Below are 17,787 nucleotides of genomic sequence, written 5' to 3'. Positions count from 1 at the left end.
AGCAATCTTTCACAGGCAGGTTAGACTTACTTAGGAGGCAAAGCAGAAGACTTGGGTCAGAGTAGCAGCAGAGTAACAATCTGAGAGAGGCAAGAAGGAAATCTGATTCAACAGGACTTAGTTAGCAGATGTTGGTTCAAACTTCTAGAGTCCAGTACTAGCAGTTTATTTTTTAGGTATTTAAGTACAGTACAATTTGGGGAAAAGTTTCCTGGTAACACTTATCTCAATCCCATGTATACAATAAAACTTAAAGCAGTTTAAGGGCCTATGGGAGGAGATCTAGGTCATTAGAGCAGAGGTCGCCGAACTGCAAAGTGTATATGGCTTCTCCCCTGAGGATGTGTTTGTTCTCTGACCGAGAAACAATGCTCAGGATAGCGCTGTAATAGAAATTATTTAAATGCCAGCCTGAGGCTTCTATCCCACCTTCGACCCTTTAGTTCCTGGGTAAAAGATACACATGGCCTTTATATTTACAATAAACCTTAAACAGTACAAAAGCTGGGCAGCTGCCTGGACCTTATGCTGTTAAAAAAATCTACTTTCCTATCGATAACCCTGAGTTATTATTTACTACGTTTCATCTGGGCTGCTCTTAACTCCAAATGGCCAGTCCTCAGGGCCAAGTTCTAGGGACTCCTAACCCTGGCTTCTCCTTCCTTCTCTTCTGCTCAGCTATTGGCTGTCAGCATCTTTATTTACCAATCAGAAATAACTTGGTGGCAGAGTCACTTAGTGTCTTACCTTCACACTTTCTGGTTTCTGGGGCAAGCAGCCTTGGGGGCCCAGTTTAGCATCAGAATATAAGCAGCCTTAGGCCAACCCACTACATAAGGGTCTAGGAAGGAAGGATCTGAGGGATTCTGATGTGACCTGGCTATACAGATAGCAAAGGTCACCAGGTTATTAACTACATCCACTTCCAGCCTTCTGGGTGGAAAGCAGGCCTACATCCCTTCCATTGAAGGAACAAGCCTGCATATTTGACACTCCTGGTTTTCCTTGTGCCCTCTATAGGAGAGCATATCGGCCATCAAGGGGGGACTTTTGTAAAGCTGTGAGCAATAATGTGAAGTTGAGAGGGCTGCTAAACTGTTCCCCTGTTGATAAGTCATAGAGTGAGGCAGAAGCCAGTGGTCAGGAGACTGTTCGTGTTTAGCTGGAGGTGGTGGTGGTCTGAGCCAGGAGGGTAGTGGTGGAGGTGCTAAGCTGCTAGGGAGTTGACAGCACTGACTGCTGGATCAGGCCAGAGCCAGTGTCTGCATGGGGGTTCTATAGAAGGACATGGGGAGTTGTTTGGGCCTTATGAGTCAGATGTGTTTGCATATAGCTGTACAAATAAAGGCCTCCTGTGAGTGTAGGCAATGTGGGGATAACAGTGATTAAAGAAGACCCGACCCATCATGCTAGAGAAGGTCTTTGTTAGGTTAGTGTGGGGGCCCTGCCCCTGTCCTTTTCAGCAGGAAGACTGTGTTCAGTTACACATGGTTTTCAGAACTGGACCAGCACTTCTTACCTTTTCTCCAATAGGATGGCTCCTGAGCGCATGATGTCCCTGTCAGAAGTTTGTGTCCCTCTTGTCACTCTGCCTGATATGGAACCCCTGGTAGAGGCTCTACTCACCTACCATGGACATGAGCCCCAGGAAGTCCTGGCTCCTGAGTTCTTCGAAGCTGTAAATGAGGCCTTCTTGTCGTGAGTACATCCATCTCACCACTCAATTTGTTTCTCCTGGATGTGGAATGTCTCAGCATGGAGAAAACACATGACAGTGTATTTAATGTTTTCAGCTTCTCTTTATTTTTATTCTCTCTCTCTCTCTCTCTCTCTCTTTCTCTCTCTCTCTCTCAGTGTGTGTGTGTAGGTCTGAGGACAAGCTACAGGAATTGGCTTTCTCTTTACTCCATCTGAGCACCAGTGACTGAACTCAGGCCATCATGGTTGGCAGCGAATGTGTTTGTGATCACCAGCTCTCACCTCAGCCATCTCAGTTCCCTTTAGTGCTCTTAATTTTTTCTAAAGACCCCAAAGAGCTTTACGTGGATTGTACGTCTCAGTATTTATCATATATGAAACCACAACCAGAAATTTAGAAAATGCTTTCTGAGCTGGGGCAGAGTACTTGCCCAGTACAAAAAATAAAGTAGAGAGTGATTGCAGACGACACCTAGTATCTGACTTGTACATGTGCACATGCACCACGTACATGCATGCACACACTCATATACAGTTGTAAGTCTGTTTGGCAGTTCCAGTCTTGTACCTCTGTATGGCTTTGTAGCATAATTTGAAAAATGTCCATCCTTATGTTAGGTGCATCTTCTGGCATATTTTGTCATATGGTAAGAACTTTGAGCTGCTGTTCTCTCTGTCATCTTTGTTGACATGTCAGGAAGTGTTGTAAAGCTGCCAAAATTTTTCCAAGATTCTAATTTCTGCTTAAAAGCTTAAATTTGAGCAGGCAATAGTTCAGGGGTGAAAGCCTGTCAGCCTAGGTGGATGTGTGAACTCACAGTTGGAGGATAGAACTGGCTTCCAAAAAGTTGTCCTCTTAGCACAGGCGTCAGGGCATGCATGAACCGTCACCTCACATGTATGCTTAGTGGTAATAATAAGTAATTTATCTTAAATAAAATGCCCTAGGGATCCTCTTATCTCTGCCTACTTTGCAGTGGGATTATAGGTTCATGTCAGTACAATGGTTTTAGAATAAATAAAATGAACCCATGCCTATCATGGGTCACAGATTCTATCCTGTTTTTTTCTTTTTTCTTTTTTTAAAAATTATTTATTTATTTATTTAATATATGTGAGTACATTGTCACTCTCTTAGACATGCCAGAAGAGGGCATTGGATCCCATTACAGATGGTTGTAAGCTACCATGTAGTTGCTGGGAATTGAGCTCAGGACCTCTGGAAAAGCAGTCAGTGCTCTTAACTGCTGAGCCGTCTCTCTAGCCCCTGTTTTTTTCTTTAAGGTGACTTGGTCATTTAGCTAGTTGTTGAGAAAGTGTGTGCTGTATACCCACATGAATAACCACTATTGGCAGATTGTCATTCTTTCAAGTCACTGTTCATGGAACTAAGTGTCACATGAGGCAAGCGCTCACACTGGCATGGGAGTGCCTCTATGCAGACAGCATAGGCTGGGCATGGGGCAAAGTGTCTGGTGTGTTTTCCTGTACCATGGAGAGTTTCTAAAACTCTTCTCAAGGGTGACAACAAATGTGTATTTATACAGGCTCATCCCATGCTCTTGGTGACTAGGTCAACTTGCCCTGGGAAGGCACAGGCAAGGGTGAGGGTGCAGTGAATGTCCCAATGTCCCTGATCACCCAGCTGCAGTTTTCCTGCTGCTGCTTTTGCACTGTGGTTAGCATTGTGGTTCAGGAGAATCCATGAGAGTCTGAATAGTTACTCAGCACTTTTATTGTCAGTAGCCAAGCTTCACAGAAAAGGTCTTTGGTCCGTGGCTAACACTGCCAGTAGATGGACTTTGGTGCAGCAAGTCCAGCCAAGTCTGCAGGGCCATACCTAGGGAGAAACGAATGAGCTGTAACATCGTTTAAATCATTGAATTGTCCTTTGACCTCCACATGTGTTCTGTGGTGTCCCCATGCCCACACACAATAAATACTTAAATGATACATAAATAAATGTTAAACATCTAAAATTGTTAGTAGTTTCATATAATCGTCTTATCTAATCAGGATTTAGGTTCCCCTTGCTTTGTAATTTTTTTTTTTTTTTTTAGTTTGTTAGAATCAGAGTTCAAAGCCCACTATTGTTTGGTTCATAAGTCCCTCCCCTCCCCTCCCCTTTTCTTTCTTTCTTCTTTCCTTTCCCTTTCTTTCTTTCTTTCTTTCTTTCTTTCTTTCTTTCTTTCTTTCTTTCTTTCTTTCTTTCTTTCTTTCTTTCTTTCTTTCTTTTGATCTGAAGGTTGGTTTCGCAAAGTTGTTGTTAAAATGATAGGTTATCTTGCTCCAGTTTCAGGTTGTAGAGCATCTGGCCATCTCTGGTGTGGGGAAGTATGCCAGCCTCCCCCCGCCCATATAGCCTAGGAGTTCCCTCAGCCCGTGCCCAGCTTCTAAATTCAGATGGACCTGCCTTGCTACTTTCTATTCTGACTTATTAGGTATTCATACTCTGATAACAGTTTTTAGTAGTAGAGTCTGATATATATAATAAAATAAGGCTGACTCCTTCTCATTCCTATTTCTTTGTAGTTTAAATTGTTGTGTATGGGTGCGTGTATGCATGTTTGTATGTGTGTATGTGTGAGTGCATGTGAGGGTGTGTTGCTTGTTTTATCTTCCATATAAACTCTAAAAGTGATTTGGTCTCTGTAAAGATATGTCATGTTATCTGGGGAAAGACCCCAGCAAGTGTGTGGGCTGCCATATTTGCATGTTACATGAGCACACCTGTCTTTCTGTCTGTTCAGCCTCACTCTGGTCCAGCAGCGCTTGCTGTCTGCTCCGTGTGCACAACATCTTAGCCTTCTCTTGGGTTGCTAGCCAGTGCTTTGTTTTGAAATCTTGGCTATCACCTGGGTGTTTTCCTTCCTCTCAGGTGTCCTGTTGTATCATTGCCCTTGGGAAATGACAAGGTTCAAAAGAGGACCTGGTAGAGTATTTCCATTTTCCATGTATAACTCTTAACACTTATAAACAATAAATGTGTCATTTTCTATGAAAGCAGATCATCCAGAGAAGGCTAAGTTGTTTAATGTTTTTTTTAAAAAAGGTCAAAACAAGGGCTAGAGAGATGGCTCAGCAGTTAAGAGCACAGACTGCTCTTCTAGAGGTCCTGAGTTCAGTTCCCAGCAACCACATGGTGGCTCATAACCTTCTGTAATGGGATCTGATGCCATCTTCTGGTGTGTCTGAAGACAGCTACAGTGTACTCATATAAACAAACAAATCTTTTAAAAAACAAGTCAAAGGGCTGGTGAGATGGCTCAGTGGGTAAGAGCACCCGACTGCTCTTCCGAAGGTCCAGAGTTCAAATCCCAGCAACCACATGGTGGCTCAACCATCTGTAACGAGATCTGACTCCCTCTTCTGGAGTGTCTGAAGAGAGCTACAATGTACTTCCATATAATAAATAAATAAATCTTTAAAAAAAAACAAGTCAAAACAAGAACTATATGTGGTAGCTCACATTTGTATCCCAGCACTCAGGAGATTGAGAGAGGAGGATTGCCAGAAATGAAGGCCAACCTGGGCTATACAAGACCCTATCTGGTATAAAACCAACCAACCAAATAAACAAAGTGAAACATTGAAGCATAATTTTCATGGTTAAAATCTGAGGTCAGGAACTGGCGAGATGGCAAGAGCTAAGAGCACACAAGTACTCTTTCAGAGAACCTGAGTTTTAGTTCCCAGCATCCATGTTGGGAAGTTCACAACTGTATAACTCCAGCCCAGTCCAGGGGATCTGGTGTCCTCTTCTGGCCCCTGTTGGCATCTTCACACACATGGCATGTACTTATACACAGACGAAAAACATCCATAAATGACCATGAAAAATTAAGAAGTCATTCTTTTATCTTCTTCAGTCCTTCTGTCACAGTTTACCCAGTATGTCTGAATTTTCTGAGAAATCTGCCATGTTATTCATGACTGTTGAGTAATTGTCATCTGCAGTTTAGTTGAGTCATTTGGGGTTCTAATGGGTTTCATACTTCATAGCACAGAGGAAGCCCCATCTCCGTATGAATCTTCTGCAGGGGTGTCTCTGTGTCCCGCCTTTATTTTTGGACAGTGATTAAAGCAGAATGCCTTTGGCATCTTTTGTAAACCCCAATAGCAGTTTCAGACATTACGAGCCAGGAGCTGAGGTGTCCAGGGCCCAGGGTCTGCCCACCCGCCCTTGCTCTCATTTCTCTTATGTTAGAGCGTTCTACCTCAGCAACTAATAAAGTTTATTTGGTTTGGAAAGTTATGTCTACTAATCCACAAGGAACAGACTGTCCAGAAATGCTGGGTGGTCCTCAGCATGTCCAATTCCAACAGCTTCAGACCAGCAAGCTAACCCAGCAGCCTCATCAGCTGGGACCTTTCCATGGATGCTTTCCCGTGGAGAGCCCATCCGCCACATGCCCACAAAGGAGGCTGACTCAGTGAGCCATGCAGATTGTGGCTCCACACCCTGCACCCCTCCCAGCTTGAACAGTTTCCCACATGGGTTGTGTGGCCTTCTAGAAACCCCAGCTTTCTTTGACCAAAGTATCCTTGCCCTGTGTTTAGCTTCTTGACTGCTTACCACAGCACACAGTGGGATTCCTGTGTTTTATAATGGGCTGGGCATCTTTGGCCTTAGTTTCCAAATACAATCACGCATTTCCAGAAATGGGCAGTCTGTTTCCTCTAAACAACTCATGGTGGTTCCCCTTCGTGGTTTAGATAACCTAGAGGAACCTTTTAATTTCTTGACCTAAATGTAGGACCTAACTCTTTAAAAAATTCATCCTTGGGAGTCTTTTCCCAGCTGCCGATTGCCTGAAATCTTTCAGAGGTGGGAGGGCTGCTAAGGTTCTTTGATTAATCTATGGCATGTTAAAAACTGAGTGTGTCATGTCCTCTGAACTAAACCCAAATCCAGTGCTTCAAAAACACTGTGGAGTCTGATGACAGCATGTAGATGTCTCTTTCCCTGTGCTTGAAGCAGATTAAAGAGGAAATGGATGCATGGCTTCGAGGTTATGACAGAGTAAGAAATATATGTGTGGTCTTTGTCCAAGCTTATAAAGCTTTTGAGATTCCCTGAGTGATAGAGGTAATGGATGGATCTTTGGTATGTTAGACCCTTTTCAGCTATATGTAAGTTTAGGATAAGGCATGAGTCTTGTTGGCCCCTAGAGAGCTTCATGTGCTAGCCCCAGAGCAACCAGACTTGTGACTACCAGAATTGGGTGCAATTTCCAGTGGCCAATAATGCATCAGCCAGACCACGGGGCTTGATGAGCATCCAGGTTGATGAATACAAAGATGATGGGAGAATGGCGTACCTGGAGAGGGCTTAGAAACTCCAGGCCCATCACCCACTGTGTCTTGTAGGTCTTTTTCGTTTGGCCATTTTTTTTATAATGAACAGATGGTTGTGAATTCTGAGCTGCTTTTAAAATTGTTAAACCTGAAGAGAGGATCATGGGAAGCTGTTTTTAACCAGAAGACTCGTACTTTGTGGATCAGCCTTTAACTGATGGGTGCACTGACCATGGGGAGTTGGCCTCAGAGCCAGATTGAAGCAGTAGATATCAGTGTGGTGTCCAGAGAGATGGAGAGGTGATTGGCTTAAAAAACATGTATACAGTTGATGAGAGAAGTGTGTGAGTACAGTTAGCTCCTGGGAGCAGAGATGACTAACACCAGCTGGCCACATAAGATGACTGTGGCATGTAAGTTAGGATAGGCTTTTGAAAGTCAGAGGGGTTCCCGTTTATGACTGTGTGCTTGTCCCACACACTCTGGGGTATACCTTTACACTAAGATGGAGGAGGTGTGGGTGCCAGTGACATACTGAGCAGTACTCCTACCCAGGCAGTGCCCTCACCCAAGTTCCAACTTGGGAGTGCTCTTCTACATGCCTGTAACCCCAGCCGTGAGTGATTGTGTGTGAGGGTGAGGAAGTGAGTACATGGAGACAGGAGAATTGCTGTGCTAGCTGGCTGCCAGCCTAGCCAAAAGGAAGAAAAAACAACCATGCACTATAGTTTCAGGAAGAGACCCTGCCTCAAAGGAGAAAAGGTAGAGAGTGATAGAGGAAAAGATGTCATGCCATCTTGTGGCCGCAGCATACACTTGTGCACAGGAATACACACACTTCTACCACTGTCATACACATTTACACTGCACAAAAAGACAGAAGGCAGAAATAAAGCTACATAACATGGTTGGGCTCTAACATGAGGTCCATGATGAACGAGATTTGCATTTACAGTTACTGAGTATTCACAGGGTAGTCTCTGCTCTACATTATAGGTGTTAGCACATCAAATCCTTCTAGCCACTATTGTTTTTATATTTTATTATTTTTTTAAAGATTTATTTATTTATTATATGTAAGTACATTGTAGCTGTCTTCAGACACCCCAGAAGAGGGCATCAGATCTCATTATGGATGGTTGTGAGCCACCATGTGGTTGCTGGGATTTGAACTCTGGACCTTCGGAAGAGCAGTCAGTGCTCTTAACCGCTAAGCCATCTCTCCAGCCCAGCCACTATTGTTTAATAGATAGTAAATGGAGGCTCTGATGGCCAGGTAATGTCTTTAGTGCTATAGATTCAGGGTAGGTCTTAGTGTACTTGACTACTTCAAACATTTTAGACATAACATTTTTTAACTTCATGACCATACTTTGTGGACATCACAGGGCTTTTGTTCAACTCATTTTCCTCTTTCCCTTTATTCACTATGTGCTTATAGGTTTGGAAGGAGCCTCCATTCATGTAAGTTCTTAGGCGGGTGACTATCGTAGTATTTTGCAAATAGGTGTGTAAATATTGATTGCTGTCAAGCCGTGGTGAGAAACTTGACACACTTGATTAGTGATTTCCATTTAAACATGGCTTATTTTCTTTTTTGCAGGAATCTATTTCTGTTTAACCTTCTGCTTATTTCTTGCTCAAAGGGAAAAAATTGTTCTACCCACGTCCTCTGTGGTCAGCCTCTGGTTTCGGCATCTCCCCAGTCTTGAAAAAGCAACGCTGCATCTTTTTGAAAAGCTTTTCTCCAGCAAGATAATTTGCCTGAGAAGGATGGAGTGCTGTATAAGAGAGTCATTCCTGGTACGTGCTGGGCTTTGGTGATGAAAAAAAATTCTTAGAGGAATTGCTAAGAATAACATTTTAAGTTATCAAGTGCGAACAAATTCAGGATCTTTAAACTTCATCATTTCTGTTTTGTTAGAAGTGTCTAATGCCCCAGGGCTTTTCTGTGATCGGAAGTGCCCTAGCTCCTGTCTCTGTGTGTGTGTTGGTATGACTCACCTCTCACTGCTAAGGAGACCCATCATTTGCTTTCCTGCATTTGCCCTGCTCCACCACTCTGTCCCATTTCACAGGAGGAAAGAGGCCCATGTCCTCACCTATGGCATTTATAGAGTGCAGTTCACAGGGGTACCTGAAGAGGCCAGGGACGCAGAATAGGCTTTTTAAAAATACTGTTTTCATTTCAAGGAACAGATGCTTAAAATTGAAGATCTTGCAGACAAGGGAGAGAAGAAACCAGTGAGTACAAACTTAGAAAGCGAACTTACAACTCTTCATGAGGAGAAAGTATTCAACAGAAACAAACAAGTGCCGAAAAATGCTTAAAGCAACAAAACCAATGAAGACTTGTCTAAGTTTTCTTCTTGGTGAAGCTCCTGCATACAGAGGCCCCAACTTCTTTGAAGAGCCTAAGAGTCCTTCTAGAGTCTTGGCACCAGTGGCTAGGCTTCCAGGCAGAGGTCAGGGCCTGGCAGGTCAGAGTGTCTGCCTCCCATGGGGTTAGTGAGGTTCTGTGGAAACAGAGATAAAGACCACTGTCCCAAAGGAAAAGAAATACCAAAAAATTAAACGTCACATCTGCCAATATGACCTGTTACCCAATACCTGGTGACAGTTTCACCCTGAGTCCTCCCCCCCCACCCCAGGGAAGGCAGAGCCTGTTATCATTTAATCCAGTGGCAGGCTAACCGAGATATGAGTAGCTTTCAGGTAAACTGGTTTCTTGCAAGATACACAAAAGAGGAATAGGAAAAACCATGTGAGTGTGTGTGTGTGCCTGTGTGTGTGTTTGTGCGCCTGTGTGTGTGTGCCTGTGTGTGTGTGCCTGTGTGTGTGTGTGCCTGTGTGTGTGTGCCTGTGTGTGTGTGCCTGTGTGTGTGTGCCTGTGTGTGTGTGCCTGTGTGTGTGTGCCTGTGTGTGTGTGCCTGTGTGTGTGTGCCTGTGTGTGTAAAGCAGTAAATTGAGCAGAGTGCTGCACTGATTTGTTTCAGCTCCTCTAAGGCACACATGGGAGGGTCAGTTGAGCCTCGTTTAAAACCAATCTGCTTTCGTGGGCAAGATGTCTCAGTGGGTAAAGGTGCATGCCTGACAATGTAAGTTCAATCCCCCGGATCTACATTGTGGAAGAAGAGAACCAACTACCACAAGTTGTCCTTCGACCTCCACACACGCTATAATATGTCTCCCCTCTCCCCATAAATAAAATGTAGTTAAAAACAGTTTGGACAACATAGCAAGACCCCATTAAAATATGAAAGATATTTACTGTGTTCAGAGTGCTAGTTAGAAACCAACCAGAGCCAGGCAGTGGTGGCGCATGCCTTTAATCCCAGCACTTGGGAGGCAGAGGCAGGAGGATTTCTGAGTTCCAGGCCAGCCTGGTCTACAGAGTTAGTTCCAGGACAGCAAGGGCTACACAGAGAAACCCTGTCTCGAAAAAGAAAAAAATCCAAAAAAAAAAGAAGTAGGACTTACATGTAAGGTTAAGGATTATAGTGTGGCTAATAGCACAGCATTACAGGTGCAGTGCTGCTGTCTTCCAGGCCTCAGTAGCCTCTTCAGTGCTGCCGGTGCCTCTTGGACCCTGGGGTGCCTAGTGGAGGCAAGCTCCCATAGTAGTGCAGGGTAACGATGTCTCCACTCAGTGCCAGGAAAATGGGAGAGCATGTATCTGCCCTGGTCATTGGCTAGGCTCAGGAAGGTGCTGAGGCTGCCTGGCTGCCTGCAACATGACATCTTCTTTTTCAGATTGAGAACTGTAAAGGCACCACTTGCTTGAACCCCCCCTTCCCCTTTCTCCCTCCCTCCCTCCCTCCCTCCCTCCCTCCCTCCCTCCCTCCCTCCCTCTCTCTTTCTCTCCCTCCCTCCCTCTCCCCTTCTCCCTCTCTCTCCCTCCCTCGAATATGTATGTGCATTTGTATGCATGATTGCTACTTCTTACCATTTCCAAAAGCATTATATAGATTATTAAGGCTAAAAATAACAGTGCAACTTTCTTAATAGACTCTGTAGATCATTTAGAAGCCCCTGGACAGCCCCTTCCAGATTTAAGGTAGTAAATTACCTTGTCTTGTAAATGTCTCTATTTCTAAATTAAGTGTGCACACTGTGATGGGAGTTACTTTATCTCTGGTCTGTTTTGCTTTCAGTGCCAAATGAAGACACTGGGTTCTTTCCTCCCAGGTTGCTTGTCCTTTTCGTCATCATCCTTTCCCTCAGTGGAAAGCTCCCCGGTCCCATGGACTGCCTGACTGTCTGTTAGTGTTACTGCTTCTTCTCTGATGCTTGTCTGCATCTGTTAGCTGAAGCTTTCAGCCTAAGTCATCCTTCAGAGAACATAGGAAGGTGCCCCTCCCACAGACACTGTATTATGGGGACCTCAGTCTGGGTTGGGAGTTGGCTGTCACTTCCTTGTCACGCAGCTTAGAAGCAGTTTATCAGGATCATGTGTGGGAGCTTCAGAGCTTTTATTATGGTTGAGGGAGGGATTTAAGGGGGTGTTATTTGGTCTAATTTATTGTGGCATTGCCAGGATGTGACCTCTCTATGCCGTGAGGTTCATGGAGATAATTACAATACAGACAACAAGCTGGAAGCCCCTGATTGGCTTAGGCAGTTCTCCTCTGCCATCCTGAGCCCAGAGAGCCTGCGAGCCCAGCAGGGTAGAATAAGCCGTGACCTGGTTGAGTGATTACAGGGGTAACCTGAAGAACCTGCTTCCTAATTGCATCATCTGATTCATTTATCGCAGCGCAGCATCTTCCAGCATTGACAGGGCCATGTGCAGTATCAGATCTTTAAGACCCAGCTAGACTGCTGCACTTTGCTGCCTAGGAAACCTGATGCCAATTGCATTAGTGCTGGATTCTGACAGTAATTAAAGTGTGATGGTCTACATAACTTGTGTTTTGTGTGGAGCACTGTTAATTATATTCCCATCTCTTGGGACTATCCAGAATGAGTTCTGGAAATTCTATAGTTACCCAAATATAGCAAAAACAAAAGATAAAAGAGTTGTACAAAGTGTAATGATCTCCCTGAATGTCCTTCTGCCTTTTAGAGACATCAGAGGTCTGGCAGTTTCCGTTAAGGCAATGAATGAATAAGATAAGAGACTAGTCACCTTAATTCCAAACAAGATGTGTGTGCAGGCACATGTGTGAGCCTGTGAAATAAAAATACATTCTCAAACCGGTTTGTGTTTAAGGTTCAATCTTTGGCTTCTCTACCTTAGATTGTCCCCAATATCATGGCTGCCTGCCACAGTTGGTGGCCCCAAATAGATCAGGGTATTAACCCCAGTTTGTCATTTACTATGCAGACTAAAAGTTCCAAAACAGACGGTCTTGTGTTTCCTTTGAGAGAGCAGTCACCAGGACACCATAATCCTTAACCTTAGACCTGACCTTAAAAATTGACGTCAGGAGAAGTATTGAAAGCCACTTGCTAATTATGCCTCCCTTTTGGCACTGTGCTCTGTGCCCAGGCTGAGCTTGTATCAAGGAGGCTGTTTTCTCGTTACAGCTCTGTGTGTGGAGCCCAGAAGGCTATTGTTTGGGTTCCCTATTTGAGTGAAAAGGGCCAGCTGGGTGGTGGGGTGGCCTGCGCTTGGCTGCTACACTGTGCTACGTGCCAGAGCCAGGAGCACCCTGGTTCCCATGCCCTCCCTTGCACTCCTTCACGGGCTGATCCGCCTGCTGGCAGCCACCGCAGTTGGGCCTGGGAGAGCTACCCCAAAGAGTAGTTGCATGGGAGGCAGGAGGCAGGGTCTTAAGTCAGAGACTGTTACCTGGAAGAGTTGGTAGCTCAGTAAAAAGTGTCTTTGTCTATGCCAGCCTCAGACAGCTCAGTGTGTTCCTCCTGTTGGCCAGGAAGTGTCCTCATTCTTAAGAGGGCAGTCACCGCAGCTTCACAAGGAGAAACTTCCCTGAAAAATCCCATTGCTAAAATACAGCCAAAGAATTACTCCTGTCCTCAACATTGTTGGATTTGTTTCTCTAATGTTTTAGCATTTTCTTTCCCCGCATTTTCATTAGTGTACTTCTTGCCTGAACTCTAATGTGGTACATGCAGTTAAACCAGAGCTGGAGTGGATGGCTTAGTCTTGGTTAACTAGACAAGTGTGGTGGGGCTTTGGTCTGGACTGCACTTTCCAGTGTTAACCTCAGGGGGGCACCAGACACTCCAGCATTATCTCCAATGAAAACCCAGGGCGCAGGGTAATCTTCACTCATGGGGTTCCAGGCTTTGTAGCTCCTGGGAGATGAATGGGAGAAGGATCACAGACAGACCACAAGAAATAGTGGACCATGGCAGTTCTTCCTATTCAGAGGCCAGGTTGAGGAGCAGTGAGACCCAAGAAACTGCTTTTGAGCATAGACATACGGAGACTAGACCTGGAGGTATTTGTCCAGTGTGCAAAGCTGGACATCCTGTAACTTACACCCCCCACTCCTCTGCTTGACACTGAGACCTCATGTAAACTTACAACATAAGAGGACATTTGGTACTTGTTAAGGTTTTTAAGCCCAAGAATGACAGATTTATCACTAATTAAACAATAATTGCATTATGGGGTACTGAAAAAAATTGCTTGTAGTATAAACAACATCTGGTAAAGATTAAAAAGAAAGCTCAAATTTGTTGTAAGAAACCTGAATCTTTTAAAACAAAATAGATTCTAAAACGTGAAAGGGTTGTTTAGTTTTATGTTTAACGTTTTAAAAATAGAAAAGAAAATGCCATAAGGAAAGTATGTATTTATAAAAATAGTCATTTTTATAATTACATTATAGATGTGAATGGCTTTTTTTATATATATATAAGTAGATTTTTTTCTAAAGCCAAATCACTTTTTTAACTCAAAGGAGTTCACCATGAAGGCTATGTGGCTCTTCATTCAGAAGAGGCCTTTCTTTGGTTTTGTTTGGATTTGTATGTATTTGTGGCTCTGTAGTGACTGTAGTTGCCTTTTAACTCATATCTGTGGACAAAGAGGGCCGTCTCTTGCCAGAAGAGTAGGGTGAGCTGGCTCCATGGGAGATGGGCCGATGCTCTGGTGGGCAAACTGGAGGGAAAACTTCTCTGCTGATTTTCTCAAATGACCATTTTCTGAGTAAACATCAAACAACCTTAAACTCAGCCTAGAAAGGGGAATCTGTCCCGGACTTGAGCGGTCACTCGAGAATCTGTTGTTTCCTTCTTGGTTCTCTGACCTAGAAGACCTGGGGGCTTTATTCTTCCTAACCCTCCGTTGTCTTTTTAGGAGAGGCATTCACTTTTCTCTGATAATCACCTTATGAATACCTTTTCTAGTTCTCTCCCCCATCTCTCTGTCCCCTCCCCCCTGTCAAACACATGTACACACCCGGGGAGGGGGGGGGGGAGGGAGAGAGAAAGGGAGAGAGTCTGAAAACAATTGATAGAAAAAGTGTGCCATCTCCCTGAGAAATGTGCTGTGTGTTCTCAGCCTCTTTGGAGTGGCAGGTGGTTTATAGTAATCTCTGGTCCCCTGGGATGAAAGGAGCAGGCTAGAAAGCTTCATGGGTGAACTAGAGAGTCAACAGTTCTCTCCGCCACCCTCACCTCTCTTCTCGATACTCTGTACTGTCCGTGTTGACTCATCTTCCTGAGTTTTGTTGAAGGATGGAAATAGGCCATCCCGGGCAGAGGGGAACCAGAGGAAAGTGTCTTATCAGATAACATTCTGGTAAGGTAAGGAGGCCACAGGTTGTTGTGGGCATCATCATCATCTGTTTATCCTCCAAGGCTTATTGAAAGTCAGGGGTGAGGGTGGACAAGAAAGGGAGATAGAAGTGCTCCTGGCATCTCTTGGTGACATGGTTTCCCTGGAGTGAAGGAATCTCTCCATGAAGATTGTTAGGCCAGATGGAGGAGAGTTTGAGAAGGAACAGATTTTGGTGGGATGGAGAAAAACAGATGAGCAGATGGAACCTGAGACAGCTCCCCCCACCCATTTTGGTAGGCAATATAATGACAACAGATACTCTGTTTCAGAGCATGGCTGTAGAGCCCTAGAATGCAGAGGAACCTATGGTGTCCCACCTGGGCAGTGAAACACTGTGCAGAGGGCTTAAACATTCGCCTCCTCCTTGAAAGGATTCTGTAAGAGGTGGGATTTGGCTTCCAGAGAACCATGCAGTAAAGCTTTAATTCTGATGAGAAAATCAGCTTTAACTGTGTCATAGGGACTTGTGAATACTTCGGTCTTTATGAAACAACTTACTGACACTGAAATTAAGTCCTGGGACAACTCCAGTGAAGACTGGAGAGGAGAAAGAGGTTCTTACAAGTGGTAAGGAGGGGCTAAACATTAACCCTTGTCATGGCTACTTTCGCAGGTACCCTGCCTGCTCATCTCTTCCTGTTTTAGAATCTAAAGTAGTTTATGGACGTGGGAGAAGCCACTAATCTGAAGTCCTTACAAAGGAAGGCCTCGACATATAGATCCAGCCCATGCAGAGAATAGGTGGATTCTGTGGCTTGTTTGGGTTGGAATCACCAGCTCAGTTGTTCAGAAGGAAACCACTGCATTGAAGCAAAGCCCATACAGCTTTCTTTTTGACAAATTAGGTCAGAACATCCTTTCTTGCATCCTCTTGTGGTTTTGGTAGCCACCCAGTTACTTCTTAAGTCTTCTCTTCTTTACTGTTTAGAAATCCATGTTATCAGACCACATGATTCTCAAGTCTTCAGTGGCTAGGGTAGGGTAGTTAAGCCATTTGGAATAAAAGAAAATGGTTTTCCTTACCTGCATCAAGTTCTGGTCTGATTTTCCTTCAGTGCACATTCAGCTCTGTGTCTGTGCCTGCGGGTGTGTGGCTGTGGTGGGGGTCTTCAGATTTTGTTGTTAGGAGGTGCATTCCTACATAGAACAGAATTGTTCTGGCAAACTTAGCTGAGTTGTATTTCTTTACGAGATCCAATTTGATTTTTTTTCTGTTTGGATTTTTCCATTATGAACACATAGAAACTCTTTCAGTGTTCTCTGGGCCTGTGTCCAAGTGCATGAACAACTGTTAGTATTTACAGTGAGGCTGAGAAGCAGGCAGATTAAATGACTTTTGGAGATCAAAGCCATGAAATAACCTGCCATTCTTCTGTTGTTAATTTCTTAAGTAGGTAACAAGTTTATGAGGATTTTAGGTTTGCTTCATTTGGAGAAAGATGTACGTTGACAAAGGGTTAGAGATCATGGGTTGCTTTATTTGAAAAGGAGAAAGCATTAGCGTGCAAATCATAAATGTCTTTGATGAAAAGGACAGCCTCCCATCATTTGTGTGGCAGCCTGTAATGGTCATGTATGGCCACTAGATGGCACATACTCCATGTTGCAAGTTAAGCTGCCATGGCAGAATTAACTATTAAGTGGGAAAGCCAAAGAAACACTCAACTTTCTTCAGGGTGGTTCAGAAAAGTCAGAAAAGTGATGCACAGGATCCAAGGTGGCTAGAAAAAAAATGTTTCCCAAAGCTAGTCATAGCAAACACAAAATTACTCCAGAAATTCCCTTTATTGGAGCCTGGCCTACTTATCTCTGGATGCCATTGTGAAATGTTTTATAATACAAATAGGCTTTTTAAAAAAATCTATCATAAACTCAAGTTTTAAGCTCTGACTAAAAATATAAGTAAGCAGGCTCTTCCTAGGCCTCAGGAAGCCAGTTTCTATAGACTGAAACCATTAAATCCTACTGACAGGGTATTCTAGAAAAGATTGGGGAGCTTTCACCGGGTGTCACGTGGCTGTACTTTCCATTAACTGCTAACTGTACCCAATAGTGGTGGCCACCTGATTCTTAGGTGCTCATTACCAACTATGGGACGAGGATGGTGGGGAGGTGGATGGTGAAGGTCAGCAGGTGGAGTGTGCTGCTGAGTAGGGCCTGAGTCCTGTTGTCATAAAGTGCTTCTTAACCACTCATGAAACTTATTCTTACATACAGGCTTACTATAGAAAATGTGGTATATAACAGGAATACAAAATAAGTAAATAAAGTTTGCCCACAGCCCATGCTCAGAGAGAACCACTGCTGGCATTTTATGGGTTTTTCTGGGTACCAAGTACTTTTTCTTTTCTTAACCTAATGGAATGTGTCACTTTTCTGGAGCAGCCCCAAACTTCTCGTTTGCCTAATAATCCAAAGTTGTTATTGATAGGTTCCTCTTGTATTTCTCTGTTTCATGGTCTTTTCTTTTTATAGCCTCAAGCAGCCTGCCAACCTGCCATCTTCAGAATTGTTGATGAAATGTTCAGGTAAATATACTGTCTTTGGGAACAGTTGGTCTCTGGCTGGTGTGGGAACGTAGAGGTTTGCGCTCTTGGTAGTTAGGGGTGAAAACTCAGAAGTTGCTGTGCATTGAAAAGACAGCCTCCGGAGTGTGGTGGCATTCTTTAACCTGTTTATACTCAAATGAGGTAGAGAAGTGGGATTCATTTGGGTACTGAAATATCCATGCAGCGTTTGTCCCAGCTCCAAGTAAAGATGCAGTACAGCCCTTCACCACATGAGGGCTGGCTGGGCTTTGTCACAGACCTAAAGAAAGCCAAAAGGCACAAAACTATTTTGAACAGAAAGAACTCTCTGAAAGACAGAGGAAACGCCACATTTCAGCAGAATGGTGTTTTTATTTGAAAGACTAGGTCCTAGGAACTTGTGCTTTGTTTAAAGGACCAGTAACAAGAAGTGTGTAACACACCAGTTGGCTCTGCTCCGAAGTCATGAGAGTTGGCACCTATGGATTCCTATAGATACACTAAGGTCAG

General features: G+C 44.0%; 1 protein-coding gene across 29 annotated transcripts in view; it reads left to right on the top strand.

Moving 5' to 3' along the window:
- The window catches only part of Fancc (Fanconi anemia, complementation group C), a 195,959-nt gene that overhangs the window by 148,175 nt on the left and 29,997 nt on the right, over nucleotides 1-17,787 (top strand). For all 29 annotated transcript variants that reach the window (XR_003950426.1, XR_001780751.2, XR_001780750.2 and 26 more), the window contains 3 exons: nucleotides 1,534-1,698; nucleotides 8,643-8,799; nucleotides 17,225-17,277. Coding sequence is in view for 26 of the 29 variants with exons in the window: in XM_011244476.3 (XP_011242778.1) it covers nucleotides 1,534-1,698; nucleotides 8,643-8,799; nucleotides 17,225-17,277 (375 nt within the window). In the remaining 3 variants the exon portion in view is untranslated. The remainder of the gene's footprint in view (nucleotides 1-1,533; nucleotides 1,699-8,642; nucleotides 8,800-17,224; nucleotides 17,278-17,787) is intronic.

This window comes from Mus musculus, chromosome 13, assembly GCF_000001635.26.
Source record: "Mus musculus strain C57BL/6J chromosome 13, GRCm38.p6 C57BL/6J".
NCBI lineage: Eukaryota > Metazoa > Chordata > Mammalia > Rodentia > Muridae > Mus > Mus musculus.
The sequence above is the reverse complement of the archived record's forward strand: the minus strand, read 5'-3'. Positions and strand labels throughout refer to the sequence as shown.